Source organism: Rattus norvegicus, chromosome 18 (genome assembly GCF_036323735.1).
Source record: "Rattus norvegicus strain BN/NHsdMcwi chromosome 18, GRCr8, whole genome shotgun sequence".
Lineage (NCBI taxonomy): Eukaryota > Metazoa > Chordata > Mammalia > Rodentia > Muridae > Rattus > Rattus norvegicus.
Genome location: NC_086036.1, coordinates 2,008,026 through 2,025,062, shown reverse-complemented (window position 1 = coordinate 2,025,062; position 17,037 = coordinate 2,008,026). Strand labels below are relative to the sequence as shown.

Here is a 17,037-nt window from a genome sequence, read left to right as displayed (position 1 = left end):
GTGTGTGGTTTTTAATAACAGAGGAGTAGCAGGAGAGAGTCTCTTGGTAAGTACTTTGACATGACAAGTCTCCATTTGAAAAGAAATTTGAAAAAGAATCATCAGGTTTACAATGAAAAGTATATTCTTTTTACTGAAACTACTTTTGCAATTAATATCAGTTCATAGTAGGAAAATCTCTCCGGTCCAAATTAGTATGCTTTTCAATAGTTTTGTTTATGTGTTTCTGTGTATGCATCAGATACCTTGGAGCTAGAATGACAGACAGTTGTATGTTGCAGTAAGAAAATAAATAAATAAAAAAGCAGAGTGACCAGTTCTTGGGCGTATCTCTCCATCCTTTTCTCCTGGGCTCGCTCTCTGACCCAGGTGGTTGCACTGTAGGAACTAGAACTAATTTATCTCAGCGGTTCCACACTGGCCCCCGAGGTACTCTCTAACCTGGGAGGTCCGAGAGCCATTTCAGCGTGGACCTTGCCATGCTGCTTTGCTTTCACTCACAGTTCCCTTGGCGGGATGGCGGGCTTGGTGCATCCTGCCACTACTGCACCTTCTCCTGAACTCAACTAAGTCTCCACATGAGAGAACACACCACACAATAACCTCTCTTCCAATTGATAAGATATAATTTACCCATCTAGACAGCACAAAATCCTGTACACACCCATCCCTTAAAAATAGTCATAACAACCTGTATCTATGTGCAGAGAAGAATCTTAACATCTGCTGCCATGTTCTCCCAGCTCCTCTCTCACTCCGACTCCCTCTCTTCTTTCTAAAACTTTCCTCCCACCCATCCTTCCTGCTCGTCCAATGACAGGCCTCGTTCTATCCTGTACCTGCCTTCCTGCATAAAGACATCAACCTAAAGTCATTTCATGTTGAGTTCTGAGAACGGAACCTAGGTCCTCTAGAAGAACAGGAACTGCTTTTGATCATCGAGCTAAGGCATCTCTCAGCCACCAGCATTCCATTTTATAGCAACTTTTATATTTACTACATTTTAACATCAGTAGATATTAAAGTGTATCTTTGTTGTTTGTTTGTTTTTTTTGTTTCTGTTTTTTGTTTTCAAGTCAGATATTCTCTGTGTAGCCTTGATTGTCCTGAAACTTGCTCTGTAGACCAGGCTGGCCTCAATCTCAGAGATCTGCCTGCCTTTGCCTCCCAAGAGCTAGGGTTAAAGGGTATGAACCACCATCACCCAAGTATGGTTATTTTTAATAAAAAATACATTTTTCTTTAAAAATTAGCCAAAATAGTCTGGAGATGCAGCTAAAGTGATTAGCATTCTTGCTTAGTGTTTGTGAAGTCCTAGGATTAGTCCCAGAACCACACCAGAAACAAACAAAAATCTTAGTTCCTGTTCCATTGCTGTGAAGAAACACCATGACCAAGGTGACTTATATATATAAAAAAAAAAAACAAAAAACCAAAGCATTTAATTGGGGCTCTGCTAACAATTTCAGAGGTGAGCACTTGACTGTCAGGGTAGGAACATGCAGCAGGCAGGCAGCAGTATCTCTGAGAGCTCATACTGGATCCATGGGCAACAGGCAGAGAGGGTGAGACTGTGCCTGGCGTGAAGCCCAAGCAGGTTTACATAGACGCAATATTATTTAAATCATTTAAAATTTAAGTCATGTCTTTCCCTCCTCTAACTCCTAGTTAGTTTTTCCTAGAAATTCACCACTGCATTTGATGGCTAAATCTGTTAAGTGAACCAGGCATGGTTCTTCATAGCTACTTGGGAGACTAAAGTAGGAGGATCTCTTGAAGTCAGGAATTTAAGGCCAGCTTGGGCAAAACAGTGAGATCTCATCCTCAAAACAGCAACCCAAAACAAAAATCTGTGAACTATGTTGTAAGATATGATTTTTACACTTACTTTACTTACTGCAAATGTTAATCTTGATTGTCAATTTGATATGATGGGAAATGACTGAAATTAGTAATACCCAATTCTAAGTGTACCTGTGAGAGCAGTTCTAGAGAAAATTAACTTAAGGGCCTACTCAGAGTCTAGGTGCTATTCCATAGTCTGTGGGCCTGAGAGACATAAAGGGGGAAGGGAGAAAGTAAATCAGTCTAGAATTCTCTCCCCTCCTTTCTCCTTATCTCTCTTTCTCCTCTCTCTCCCTCCCTCTACCATTCCTGGGCACCATGAGAGTATCTTTGCCATGTTGTCTGCCTCTATGATGGATTGAAACCACTAAAACTAATCAATAGAAATAGTTTGTTCTTTACATTGCTTTCTTAATGTTCTGTCAAAATAACGAAAAGAAATCTAATACAGAAATTTGGTACCAGGAGTTGGGTAATTGCTATAAAAAAACCTTTCTATGTGACTCTTAAACCTTGGAATTAGTTGCCAGGAGAAATTTGAAAGTTTGGCTACCTGATCTAGAAAGCCCTTCAAGATGGTACCATCTCAGTATTAATGGGTGATTCTGGTGGTACCTCAGGTGACTCAATTCCTGATAGAAATGTGGACAGGACAGCCTGGTTGTGAGATTTCAGGTAGAAACAAAGACTATATTTGAAATTGTGTTATGTTCTGGTAATAAACTTGTTGCAATAATTATTTAAAAATCTATACCTTTTATCTTGTGCTAGCCTTGGCACCCATAGGGCCTTGCTGCTCCCAAGAATTAGCTCCAGTACTGGAGGGCCATATGGAACTAACCATAATTTATCTCTGGTTAGCATCTCTCCTGGTGGCTCTCTGCTAGCTGTGAACTCTCTGGTTCCAGTTACCTGGTAAAATCAGGGCTCTAGAAGTCCAGCATGGGGCTGGCCTATCGTGGCTTCCTGACACAGACTCTGCCCACACTCCCAGCAACTGCCTCCTGGTAGTTAAGGTAAAAACTCCCAACTACCTGGTAAAATCAAGATTCAATAAACTGTAACTTAACAATCAGATTTATATGTTAAATTCTCAATCCACAATATACAATAAACTCACAACCAAATGATAAAGATATAAATTGCCCACCTAGATAAGATAAATTGGCCTATAGAAATCTATCCCTTAAGAAATACTCATAACAACCTGTATCTATGTAGAGGCATGGAGAGGATCATTTATGTCTGCCTCCGTATTGCCTCTCCTCCTTTCTGCTTCTCTCTCTCCTTCTAAAACCTCTGTTCCCACCTCTCTTCCTTCTCACCCAATGACAGGCCTCATTTTATCTTGTGTCTGCCTTCACCTGCATAAGGACATCAACCTACATTAACTTACCTATATTTCGTCTGTGTCTTGAGATTTTAAGGAAGGTGGGCCTAATACTCAGGCTATCATGTGGTTATTGCTAGTTCTATCTTTTTAAGAGACTTGGGTAAAATAAAGAAGCAGAGGAGAAAGTCTCTGCCACTCACAAAAGAAAGAAAGAAAGAAAGAAAGAAAGAAAGAAAGAAAGAAAGAAAGAAAGAGAGAGAGAAAGAAAGAAAGAAAGAAAGAAAGAGAGAAAGAAAGAGAGAGAGACAGAAAGAGAGACAGAGAGAAAGAAAGAAAGAAAGGAAGGAAGGAAGGAAGGAAGGAAGGAAGGAAGAAAGAAAGAAAGAAAGAAAGAAGTAAAGAAGTTAGTTTGGTTAGAAAAACCAGTGTTGAATTGAGAGTAAAGAAGGCCTGGAAACTGCAAAGCTTCTGTAAGGCAAAGGACACTGTGGTTAGGACAAAACAGCAACCAACAGATTGGGAAAAGATCTTTACCAATCCTACAACAGATAGAGGCCTTATATCCAAAATATACAAAGAACTCAAGAAGTTAGACCGCACGGAGACAAATAACCCTATTAAAAAATGGGGTTCAGAGCTAAACAAATAATTCACAGCTGAGGAATGCTGAATGGCTGAGAAACACCTAAAGAAATGTTCAACATCTTTAGTCATAAGGGAAATGCAAATCAAAACAACCCTGAGATTTCACCTCACGCCAGTGAGAATGGCTAAGATCAAAAACTCAGGTGACAGCAGATGCTGGCGAGGATGCGGAGAAAGAGGAACACTCCTCCATTGTTGGTGGGATTGCAGACTGGTACAACCATTCTGGAAATCAGTCTGGAGGTTCCTCAGAAAATTAGACATTGAACTGCCTGAGGATCCAGCTATACCTCTCTTGGGCATATACCCACAAGATGCCCCAACATATAAAAAAGACACGTGCTTCACTATGTTCATAGCAGCCTTATTTATAATAGCCAGAAGCTGGAAAGAACCCAGATGCCCTTCAACAGAGGAATGGATACAGAAAATGTGGTACATCTACACAATGGAATATTACTCAGCTATCAAAAACAATGACTTTATGAAATTCGTAGGCAAATGGTTGGAACTGGAAAATATCATCCTGAGTGAGGTAACCCAATCACAGAAAAACACACGTGGTATGCACTCATTGATAAGTGACTATTAGCCCAAATGCTTGAATTACCCTAGATGCTTAGAACAAATGAAACTCAAGACGGATGATCAAAATGTGAATGCTTCACTCCTTCTTTAAAAGAGGAACAAGAATACCCTTGGCAGGGAATAGAGAGGCAAATATTAAAACAGACACAGAAGGAACATCCATTCAGAGCCTGCCCCACATGTGGCCCATACATATACAGCCATCCAATTAGACAAGATGGATGAAGCAAAGAAGTGCAGACCGACAGGAGCCGGATGTAGATCGCTCCTGAGAGACACAGCCAGAATACAGCAAATACAGAGGCGAATGCCAGCAGCAAACCACTGAACTGAGAATAGGACCCCCGTTGAAGGAATCAGAGAAAGAACTGGAAGAGCTTGAAGGGGCTCGAGACCCCTTATGAACAACAATGCCAAGCAACCAGAGCTTCCAGGGACTAAGCCACTACCTAAAGACTATACATGGACTGACCCTGGACTCTGACCTCATAGGTAGCATTGAATATCCTAATAAGAGCACCAGTGGAAGGGGAAGCCCTGGGTCCTGCTAAGACTGAACCCCCAGTGAACGTGATTGTTGGAGGGAGGGCGGCAATGGGGGAAGGATGGGGAGGGGAACACCCATAGACAAGGGGAGGGGGAGGGGTTAGGGGGATGTTTGCCCAGAAACCGGGAAAGGGAATAACACTCGAAATGTAAATAAGAAATACTCAAGTTAATTAAAAAAAAAAATATATATATATATATACATATATATAAAGAAAAAAAAAAAAAGGCCTGGTTTCTGAAAAGGCCAGTGCCATTAAGGAAGCCAGTCACTTTGCACTGAGACACTAGGATATATGCCTTGGTGACATGCTAGGGATTGGCCAGATCCTACTAATGGCAAGCCCAGCCATTTGTGGGCTGATGCAGCTGTGGTTCAAGGAATTTAATTGTCATTCAAGATGGAGGCACAGTTGGAGGTGTCATGTGATGCTAATTTCAGGCACATGAGATTCAAGAGTTTTATCTTGAAGGAGGTTTCTATGTGGATTCCAAATCAGTATTTTTTTTTTTTTGTGTATCGAGGAACAGACAATGTGTTGTGTGTGTGGTAGTGGTGGGGTCTCTGCAGAAGGTCCTTGAGAAGGTAACACATGAAGCTGTGAGGTTAAAGCCCAAATGTATAAAGAGACCCCAGAATTCGGAAATCTAAGCAATATGGAAAGCTGCAGGTAGAAAAAAGGTCAGATCAAAAGGGAGGTTGTGTGGGCTGCAAATGCCAAGGCCATAGAATGAGGGCTGCCCAAGTTGGTTTGAGCTCATCATAACATCATCACATGCTTGGTGCCAGAGGAGTCAGTGTTTCCCTGCCACTTCATTCTTGCTCTGGTCCAGTCCTTCTGCTGTTTTTTGTTCCTTTTAGAATGATAATGCTTGCAGTCTACCATTGTATCTCTACCATTGCATCATTACATACAACTTGCTTCGTGATTTATAGGGACTCTAAACAAAGAGTTGTCTTGGACTTTTAAGAATTCTGGAATTGTTAAGAGTGTGGGATCCCAGAGAAATGGACTTGAGTGCATTTTGAATTAAGACAGGTGTGAGCTTTGCAGGGTCATCGTTGGAATGTCTTAAATGGAGGTGCATTTGGTTGCAAGGCTGACAAGGCGTGAGGTTTTTTGGTTAATCACAATTGTTAGCTTGATTGGCTTGAGAAATAGCTGTAAGAGCTGAATGCAGTGGTGCACATTACAAATCTACGATTCAGGAGATTGAGGCAGGAGGATTACTGAGAGCTTGAAGCGTCTTGCGATGCATAAACTTGGGCTACAGAACAAGATCCTGCCTCAAAAACAAAAGAAAGCCTAACAGCTAGAGAGACAGTTCGGTGGGTAAGAATACTTGCTGCACATGCGTGAGGATCTGAGTACATCCTACCACACGTGAAAGAAAAGCAGAACGTGACCATGTACACTGTAAGCCCAGACAGGAGGATCACTGTTAACCTTATTCCATGTTGGTGAGAGGTCCTATCTCAGAGGGATAAGGCAATAGAGGAGGATAACTCAGTATCCCCCTGGCTTTCCCATCCACACATGTGCACATACCTTAACACACATGCATGGTGCGCACACACACACACACACACACACACACAGACACACGCACACACACAGACACACAGACACACATACACACAGACACATACACACACACAGACACACACACAGACACACACACATACACACACATATACACACACACATACACACACATATACACACAGACACACACACACATACACACACACAGACACACACACAGACACACAGACACACAGACACACAGACACATACACACACACGCACACACACATACACACAGACACACAGACACACACGCACACACACAGACACACAGACACACAGACACATACACACACACACAGACACACAGACACACACACACATACACACATATACACACAGACACACACGCACACACACACACACACACGCACACACACAGACACACAGACACATACACACACACAGACACACACAGACACACACACAGACACACACACACATACACACACATATACACACACACACATACACACACACATATACACACAGACACACACACAGACACAGACACACACACACATACACACACATATACACACAGACACACACACACAGACACACACACACATACACACATACACACATATACACACAGACACACACACAGACACACACATATACACACAGACACACACACACATACACACACACAGACACACACACACACAGACACACAGACACACACACACAGACACACACACATATACACACACACAGACACACAGACACACACACACATACACACACATATACACACAGACACACACACATATACACACACACATACACACACATATACACACAGACACACACACACATACACACACATACACACATATACACACAGACACACACACATACACACACATATACACACACACACGCACACACACAGACACACATACACACACAGACACACAGACACACACACATATACACACACACACATACACAGACACACACACATACACACACATACACACACATATACACACAGACACAGACACACACACACACACACACACACACACACACACACAGCACCTACATGCTACCCAAACCCCAAGATGAGGAAAATAATGGTGTTGAGAATCTGAAGGGAATAACAAGCTGCAAGCAGAGTCTCTTGGGTCCCATGGTGAGGGAGACAAGGATCTGTTCATTGAAAACAAACTGTCCTGTATAAGGCAATAAAGTACACATTAAGGGGCCATGATGTACATCTCAGAAGCTTAGGCCTTAAGTGCACAAAACAAACCAATGCAGTCGAATGACAAGTGTAACTGTAGCAAGATCTGCTAAGCAACAGAACACAGGGAATAGATACCTGATTTCCCAGAAGAGGTGGGAAATTTCATAAAGATAATCACATGCTGAGTTGCACATTCAGGGCTGTGACACTGAACCTTTCAAGAGGTTGTCCCAGTATAACAAGGAAGCTGTTAACTTGTGGCTGGTTAATGATGGTGGTAATTTTGTGTAATATTTTTGAGTCTCTAAGATGTGACAGTTACATCTGTTTTACTTCATAGTTACTTACATGGTTACATTGTTACATGAGCTACTTCATAGTAGAATGATTTAGGGAAGTATGGCCATATCATTTCCATCTTCCAGATGACAGAGTAAGACACAAGGAGAATAAGACTCAGACACAGGGGTTCTGACCCTGTACCTATACTGCTTTAGACCATTACGCTAGACTTCCCCCTTACTCTTCATAAAGTAGCAGGACTCTCTTTAGAAGCACAGGACTTGGTCGACACCTCTGTCTCCTGCACGGGATACGTGTCGGCCCGGAGATCCCCGTAATAGATCTCCGTAAGAAACCTCGCCTTTGCTTATTACATCAAAAAAAAAAAAAAAAGCACAGGACTCGGTTTTAAAGAACAGTGTGGTAATCCTAAAAGCTTAATCTGCATTATTGCTGTTTGGGAAAAGGAGCACAAGTTGATCGTGTTCGCGGCTCAGAGCCATGGTAGTGGTAGAAATGTGGAGGGAGGGGTGGATGCCTGGAGACGGTTTGTAAAATTGTTACCACAGATTTGTGCAGAGTTTGGAGTTTGAAAACACGTGCAGAATGGATAGAGAGGAGAGAATGGAAATGAGGGGGTTCGTGGGCTGAAAAAGTTGCTAGTTTTATTGCATTTATTACTAGAGGGGGCACATGTGGTAGTCAGAGGTCAGCTTTCAGGAATAGTTTCCCTTTCATAGTGGGTACAGGAGATTGGATGCAAGTTGCCAAGATTTGCATAGTGACACTTCTGCCCACTCAGCCATCTCACCAGCCCCAGGGAAAAATATTAATTATGTGTGGGAAATGAAGAGAAGGGAGCCCCAAAACCACGTTTTCACTTGTTTGTCTGACAGATACTGATGTTTGCTGAAACAGGATTTAAGAGACTTTACAAGGTTGTAGGCCAGGTGTGGTGGCTCACGTGAGACCCTGCTGACTGTAGCTGGGTGCGATGATACACACTTGGAATCATAATGCTCAAAATCAAAAGTAAAAAAACAAACAAGCTGGAAAGCTACTTTGAAAGAACGCAGTAACCTACACGTACAAATCTCCGAGGACAGTTGGAGCTCTGATAGTGAGGCTGTGTGGATGGAAACTGGTTTTGGTTTTGTTTAAAGAATTCACTGACTTCAAAGCCTGAGAATATTAACAAGTAGCTTTTCTCTGGTTTCTATAGTGTGGGAGTTAAGCCATGATATATCCGTACCCACAGCAGTTATGTCTACCAGAATACCTCCCAGAAGCCGTGTTACTAAAGCTATAGTTTGCTTTTCCCCGGTAACCAGCTAAGTGATGGAGAGTACGTGAGTCCACCTCTGTTTCTCTGTTAACCTGAAAGACAGTAATAACAGACACACGCCACTTCGCAAGGACATTTCAAGCTCATATGGAATTTTGAATAAAAAAAGTTCTTGTAAAATTAAAGCGTTTTCCTGCCCAAGGTCTAATTGCTGCTGCGTTAACTCATTACATCACTAGGTTATAAGAAGTATATATTTAGCCATAATTAACCAGTCTATGTGCCTTAGTTAGGGTTTTATTCCCGTAATGAAACACCATGACCTTCTGGTTGGTGGGGGAAAGGTCTATTTTGCTTACACTTGCACTTTGCTGTTCATCGCTGGAGGAACTCAGGAGCTGATGCAGACACAGTGGAGAAGTGCTGCTTACTGACTAGCTCTTCATGGCATACTCAGCCTGTTTGAACCCATGACCACCAGCACAGGAAGACACCACCCACTATGGGCTGGGCCCTCTCTTCCCCACCAGTCACTGATTAAGAAAATGCCCTCAAGCTTGCCTACAGCCTGATCTTATGGAGACATTGTCTTAATTGAGGTTCCCTCTTTTGTGTCAAGCTGACTTAAAACTATCCAGCACAACTAACCCCTTGTCAGCTTGACACACGGACGCATCACTGTTAAACCACCTTTCCTTTCTCATTCATTTCCAAGATCTCACATTAAAAACAAATAGCTTTTAGAGTCCAGTCTCTTTAAAAATCCAAAACTTCTCGAGAGTTTGAAATCTATTGATTCCTATTTTAAAAATTATCAAAATTAAGTACATATTTTCTTACTTCAAAAGAGAAGAACCAGGATACAGTTGTGATCCGAACAAAGCAAATCCAAAACCAACTGTATAAATGATGTCCAATATCTGTGATCTACTCACAATCTTCTGAACAGCTCCAAAGGGCTTGAGTCATCCGCTTCACGCTCTGCTGTGCACACAGCTCGTCTCCTGGGCTCTGGAGGGCTCCATGCCACTGCTGCTGCTGTCCTTGGTGGCCATCCCATTGTACTGGCATCTCCAAAATGCTGAGGTCCCTTGCAACTGGACTACATTTTCACCAGTAGCGTCTCCTGGGCTCTCTTCGTGGTGCCAAGCCTCAACTTCTCTGCATGACCCCTTCATGTCTTCAAAGCCAGTGCTGTGTCAGAACTGACCATGTTTTGGGATGATTGTGAAAGGACTTTGAAACTTTATGCAAAAAAAGAGCTGTTGAGTGTTCAGTATTTGATGAGTTGTTCTGTGTCTCTTACACTATCACGTTCAGCTGCCAGTGTGAGGTGCAACCTTGGCTGCCTATAGAACACAGCTCTGATTGCTCTCAGAAAACAATCCCCAGAAGATTTCACTTTAATGGTGCTGGTCTCTTCTTAATCACCACTGATTTTTTAGCTCCAGCCAACCAGCATTGAATATCCCAGCAAAGCAAAGGCTTCATTTTAATAGTTCTGATATCCTGTTGACCACAGCTGATTCTGTAGTCCCGGCTGAACAGAACCACAGAGTCTTAATTCAAAATAGCAAATGCCCCAGATAGAGACTTTAACTTTGCTCTGAATCTTCGTTAGCCAGGCCTCCATCTTCTGCACTGTCCTCAGCTCCTACAGAACAACTCACCAAGCATTGAACACTTGGCTTTTTTTACACAAAGTTCCAAAGTCCTGTCACAATCCTTCCCAAAACATGGTTGTCCGTCACAGCAACACCCCGCAGTGTATTAGCATAATCACTTCTAATACTTTTAAAGTAGTTATAAAAGGATATAATCACAACTATTTTTGGAACTCAGTATAATAGCGTTTTGTTCCAAAAGGACCTAATTCTGACTGCAGTTTAGACATTCAACATTTTGAGTATTTCTTGGGTAAGATCACAAGAGGCCTGTATTGATCACTGACTCTGATTTTGGCATTTAGAAGCCTTGGTATCCTTTTCTTTCTTTCTTTCTTTCTTTCTTTCTTTCTTTCTTTCTTTCTTTCTTTCTTCCTTCCTTCCTTTCTTTCTTTCTTTCTCTCTCTCTCTTTCTTTCTTTCTGTCATATATATATATATATATATATATATATATATATTCCATACATCATGGTTTCTGTTTCAGTCTAGAGGAAGTTTTGTGTTTATTTATACTTCTTGTCTCAGAAGGGATTTTAGCGTGGCTGAGGCCAGAGCAAGAAAGATTTAGAGAAGGCATTAAAAAAAAAAAAAAAAAAAAAAAAAAAAAAGCAAAGGCTGAGTCAGCAAAGACCAATCAGGAAGAACGTCTTCAACTGAAACTAGCCCAGGAGACTGGCAATGGTGAAGTGGAGTCTGGGGAGGCCAATTGCAAAGTGCAGAAGTAAAGGCTTTCCTGGTAGAGATCAGAGATACACTAAGAAGGTGCAGGGAGTGAGTGCTGAGGCCCCTGCAAAGGTTAGGAGGTAGAAGTGTTCATAATATTGTCCTCCTTCCTTACTAGTCTGGCAGGGATGAGGCAGTCTGAGGAAATGAGAGCCTGCACCCACCTTGCTGAGGCTGCTCAGTGTAGGAATCAGACAGACCTGGCCCCAGCAGATGGAACCTCAGGCAACTGGGAGTCTCTGAAGTAAATAAGACCTTCTCCTCTGCCTTTGCAGATTGGTTTTCAGAGATAGGGACCTAAGAGTTCAAGGTATCCACAAACGCTGTATTCTTACTGATTGCTTTCTAAATTAATCTTGCGAATGTAATTCCCCAACATAACTTTATATCCCCCAACATAATTTTTTTTAATTAAAAAAAGAATCAAGAGCTAGCAGGAGGCTTCTAGAAAGGATTAGGGACACCTCTATGGCCTGAGGGAGAAGAACAAGCTGCACAGAGGCCAATGCAGCCAGTCATGGGTGAACTATCAGCTGTGTTCCCTCAGGCACTTCCTGACTCACATTGCTCTGCTCAGGCCGTGAGTCTAGATGGCTCCTCAAGTTGGCCTGAAGGCAAGTCCGTGAGGGCATTTTCTCGATTTCTTTTTAATTTTTTATTGAAACTAGGCTCTTCGCTCATACAATACATCCCAACCACAGTTTCTCCTCCCACCATTTCTCCTAACTCCCCTTTCCTCCATACCCATCCCTACCCCTCTAGTGCTGTTTCCTTTTCAGAAAAGAGCAGGTCTCTTAAAAAACAAACAAACAAACAAACAAACAGCCAAATAGGATAAAACAAGATACAGCAAGACAAGGAGAAAGCCCTCACACGGATTGGATAAGGCAACCCGTTAGGAGGAAAGAGTTCCAAGAGCAGGCAGAAGAGCCAGAGATAGACCCACTCAGTATTGTTAGGAGTTCCACAGAGACACCAAGCTAGCAGCCATAGTTGCTGCAGACCACTGAGGGGAGTGTATCAGCAGAGGGACCAAGGCTTAGATTTCAGGTAGAGAATGGATTCAGCACAACAGACAGACAGAAACTTGAGGTGTGTGTTGCTGCAAAAAGCTTTACTTCTTGGCATAGATTTAAGCAGTTAGAACAGGTACATCATAATTGGCAATCATCCAGCTCTTATTCATCACCCCACCAAATGTCCCTTGCAAGGAGGAAAGCTGAATGTACAGTCTAGGAAACAGTTCTCAGCTGCAAACAATAGTTTAGAAAACTGCAGTTATACTGCCAGACTTGTGGACACCAGATATGCATTCAACATTTACCTTTGTTGTAATAAAGTTTAAACTCTATGTGTATGCCCCCTCAAGATAATATGGAAACTTTTGTAACCATTTTATAATTTCTTTCATTTCTTGCTCTAGGTTAGCTTCTCTCTCCCTTCTAGTTAACTCTTGATAAGTTTGCTCAACTTGTTGGGACTTATCCATGATCTTTCTAAAAGAGTCACTACTTTTCTGAATCATGCTAAACAAAACTTTCCCAAAAGGGGGAAAGGATTTTTCTGGAACAGTCACGTTCTTTTGGTTCTCCCCCCCCACCCCCCCGGAGCTGGGGACCGAACCCAGGGCCTTGCGCTTCCTAGGCAAGCGCTCTACCACTGAGCTAAATCCCCAGCCCCTAGTCACGTTCTTAATAGCTGCAATTACTTTCTCTCCTATTTGCTGGGAACTAATGGGTGCAGCAGTTGAGTTCATCGCAGCCGTTGAGTTCATCATGTCCATGATGGTGTGAGACGTTTCCGTCTCTGAACTTTCAGTTCCTGAGACATCTAAAGGTACATGACCATCTTCCCACACTGCTATATTCTTAAAATCAGATATTGTTGACAGGCTTAAAGTTGCTAAGATCACCAAGGCTAGAACACAGAAGGCACCTCCACCGCAAGCACAGACCCTAGTCATCATCTTTTTGTAGGGAGACTGCCAGGGACCTCCAGGAGGCCAAGCCATTCTAGGCACAGGCCTCTGTCTGGATAGAAACGAAGCATAAGAGCTTCATGTCGCACAGACTCCACTGGAGGGGGTGTGGCACATAGTATATACTCAGAGGACCTAGTGCAGACCATGCAGACCCTGTGCTTGCCATTGCAGTCTCTGTGAGCCCATGTGAGCCCTGCCAGGTGGGCCATATTCTCCTGGTGCCCCCTATCCCCTCTGCCTCCTACAGTTCCCCCCATCTTCTTCTGCGGGATTCTGTGATCTCCGGGATGGGGAGGGTGGACCAGCAGAGACCTCCAATTTAGATTCTTTTTCTACATAATGTCTGACTGTGAGTCTCTGCACATACTCCTGCTGTGGAGGAAGCCTTTCTGATGATGGCTGGACAGGGCACTGATCTAGGAGTATAGCAGAATATCATTAGGAATCATTTCATTGATTTTTAAAAAGAGAGTCTGTTGCTGGCTGTCAGTGTCCCTAGGTAAGCAAGTAAGCCTGAACTTTGCAAGAAAGGTAGCTGAACTTGAGCCCTTCTGTGGATTTTACTTCAGTTCTCTTGCTTGAGTTCCTGCCCTGATTTCTCTTGGTGAGACTATAATCTGGAAGTTTAAGTTAAAATAAACCCTTTCTTCCTCAAAAAGAAAGAGAAAGAAATGCGTAACTGATTAAGGGGGTTTTAGGAATAACAATAGCGTAGCTCCTGCTTGTTTTAAAGGCTTAGCATGGGCTGCCAAGCCTGAAAAGAGGCTTGGGTACATCTCTTAGACTGAGGAATGGCAGATGTGAGCCCAGCAGCAGCTGGATGGCCTCCTTCCCCACTCTTGGTCCAGCCCCCACTCTGCCATTGTTCTCAGACCAGAAGCCCTCAGCCCTGGCTACACACTGGTGTGCCTTCTATGTACAGCCAGAGGAGCATAGGCTGTTCCCAGCTGTGACAGGAAGGCAAAACGGTCACACTGGCCTCAAAGCTGAGAGGCGTCTGTATTTTCATGGCGAGTTACTGTTTTAAAAAAGTAACATTCTCAGGTAAATGTTGGCACGTGGTCATTTTTATACATCTGTCAGTGGCAAGAGGAACAATTGTGGGGTTGGGGATTTAGCTCAGTGGTAGAGCGCTTGCCTAGGAAGCGCAAGGCCCTGGGTTCAGTCCCCAGCTGGGGGGGGGGGGAGGAACAATTGTATGTTGAAATGCTGATTTTATTCATGGGACTTGCTTTTTCTTTTTGAGTTCCTTACTTGACGAATTCATAGTCCAACACTATGTATAGTTTTCTTAGGAACAATGTGGGCAGTTCACTAGGAAGGGAACAGAGGATGGTTATGATTTTAAAAGCAAATCACACTGTAGAGATGGGTTTAAGAACACAATTAGTCCTATTATAAAAATCCTGCCTTGTAGTGGGCAGATCCATAGAATTATTCCAGGGTTGCTTTAAACAAAATTATTAAATAATTGCATACAGATCACTGGACCTCCAATGAGGTATTCAAAATTAAATATTCTAAGTTCCAAACAAAGTCTTAGGTGTCCTGAGTAAGGATTAGAAGTGTAGTAAGCCCCACTCAGAAGAGGATTCTGAGCGTGGCTCCTACCACAGAGTAGCCAGGTTAATCTCCTCCCAGAATAGCTGTATTTCTTTACCAGCATGGTTTTACTCAATGTAAATATATAGTCTACTTTCTGTTGCTTTGTGCCTATGGAAAAATGACTTAACTTTGCTCATTTAATTAAGATTTACTCCATTTCCTCATGTGCAAACAAGGAAGAAGGTGACATCTGAGGTACTTTTGTTTGCTTTTTGAGCAGGGTTTCTCTGTGTAGCCTTAGCTGTCCTAAAACTCACTCTGTAGACCAGGCCGGCCTCAAACTCACAGAGATCCACCTGCCTCTGTCTCCCAAGTGCTGGGATTAAAGGCATGCACCACCACCTGTCTTATTTTGGCACTAAGATTCTGAGCCTAGAATTTTCCACAGGGCATTTTATTATCTTTTAGCTATGTGTAAATGTATATGTGCCTGCATCCCCACGTGTGTATGCATACTTCACTTAAAGTGTGTAAAGCAGTACTCTTCATAACTATTCCACAGATTTAAAGCTATGCAGGGGGAGTAGACACTGTCTAGTATAGTACAATGTAGGAATGATTTGTCACAACAACTCTCATGACAAACTCCTCAGTCACCACAGATGTGCCATGGTAAAGGATGTTTTCTTTTGGGTTTCATTGGGTTTTTCACTCCCCAAGTGCATTTAATCCAAAAGGTTTTTTAAATATCTCAGCTTAGTGACTCCCTAGCCAGTAAAATGTTATCAGAATTCTTAGCCTTTCAATTTCATCCCCTCACTTACAAAATAGATATGACAATAGAGCCTCCCTCAGGCTTCAGTGAGCACAATTCATTATGCAGGAGACCTCAGCAGGATAAATTGTCAGGGTGCCATTGTCTTTGTAATATTTAATACTCATGCATTTCATAGAGATGACAGTGGGCAATAGAGATGAGTTTAATTGGGTGGGTATTAAAAAATTGTAGTTTACTACAGCTACTCATTAGTACTTGATTGGTAGGTGATAGATCCGTGAGCTTCCTGTTGTGCTTACGGTTTTCCACAATATTAAAATCAGGTGGTGACTAGTTTCAGTGTTTGTATTACTGTTACTTGGTCAGCATGTAGTTGGATGTCAGTTCATCTGAGCTCACAGATACAGATTTCAATAGCTCTGTTGATGATTTTCACATGGAAACTGTTTGTTTTTACTGTGTTACATATTGAGGCATAATAATAAACTTACCATAATTTAATATTTTAAGCATTTATTGCAGTGAAGCACAGCTGAAACTAAAGGGATACAGTAACATAATAGAAAATAGCTCATAAGCCAGATTTTACACTGTCTTGTCTCAATAAACGCAGCTCCTGGAAACCTCACTTCTTCCCTGGGAAGACAGCACTCAGAGTGGAGGAACAGTTCCCTGGAGAGATACTAGCCAGGGTTTAGATTGTCCTTTTTGCCACTAAGATGGTCTGACTATATGCAGCCCAGGCATGTAGCTCAGGAACTCAGAGATCCACTCACTGTGCCTTCCAAGGGCTAAGATGAGAAATATACTTCACATGTTCTCTCTTTGCTGCCAGACTTCTGCCATATGCACACTCCCAGGGAAGGACTCATGCCAGCCAGTGCTACTCTACCAATGTAGTGTCCCCACAGGGCTGACGTTGACGTCTGAGCACATGAAGGAACAGATTAACGAACTGGCCAAGAAAGGCCAGACTCTCCCAGTTGGCTGTTATCCTGAGGGACTCACATGGTGTGGCACAGGTCTGTTTTGCGAC

The 17,037-nt window shown here is 42.6% G+C and overlaps 1 protein-coding gene across 4 annotated transcripts in view; it reads left to right on the top strand.

Annotated features, from left to right (window-relative positions):
- The window catches only part of Abhd3 (abhydrolase domain containing 3, phospholipase), a 55,302-nt gene that overhangs the window by 26,249 nt on the left and 12,016 nt on the right, over window positions 1-17,037 (top strand). For 2 of the 4 annotated variants that reach the window (NM_001106162.1, XM_063277269.1), the window contains exon 4: window positions 1-46. The exons of the other annotated variants lie outside the window; for them this stretch is intronic. In NM_001106162.1, coding sequence (NP_001099632.1) covers window positions 1-46 — 46 coding nt within the window. The remainder of the gene's footprint in view (window positions 47-17,037) is intronic. 4 annotated transcript variants of the gene reach the window in all.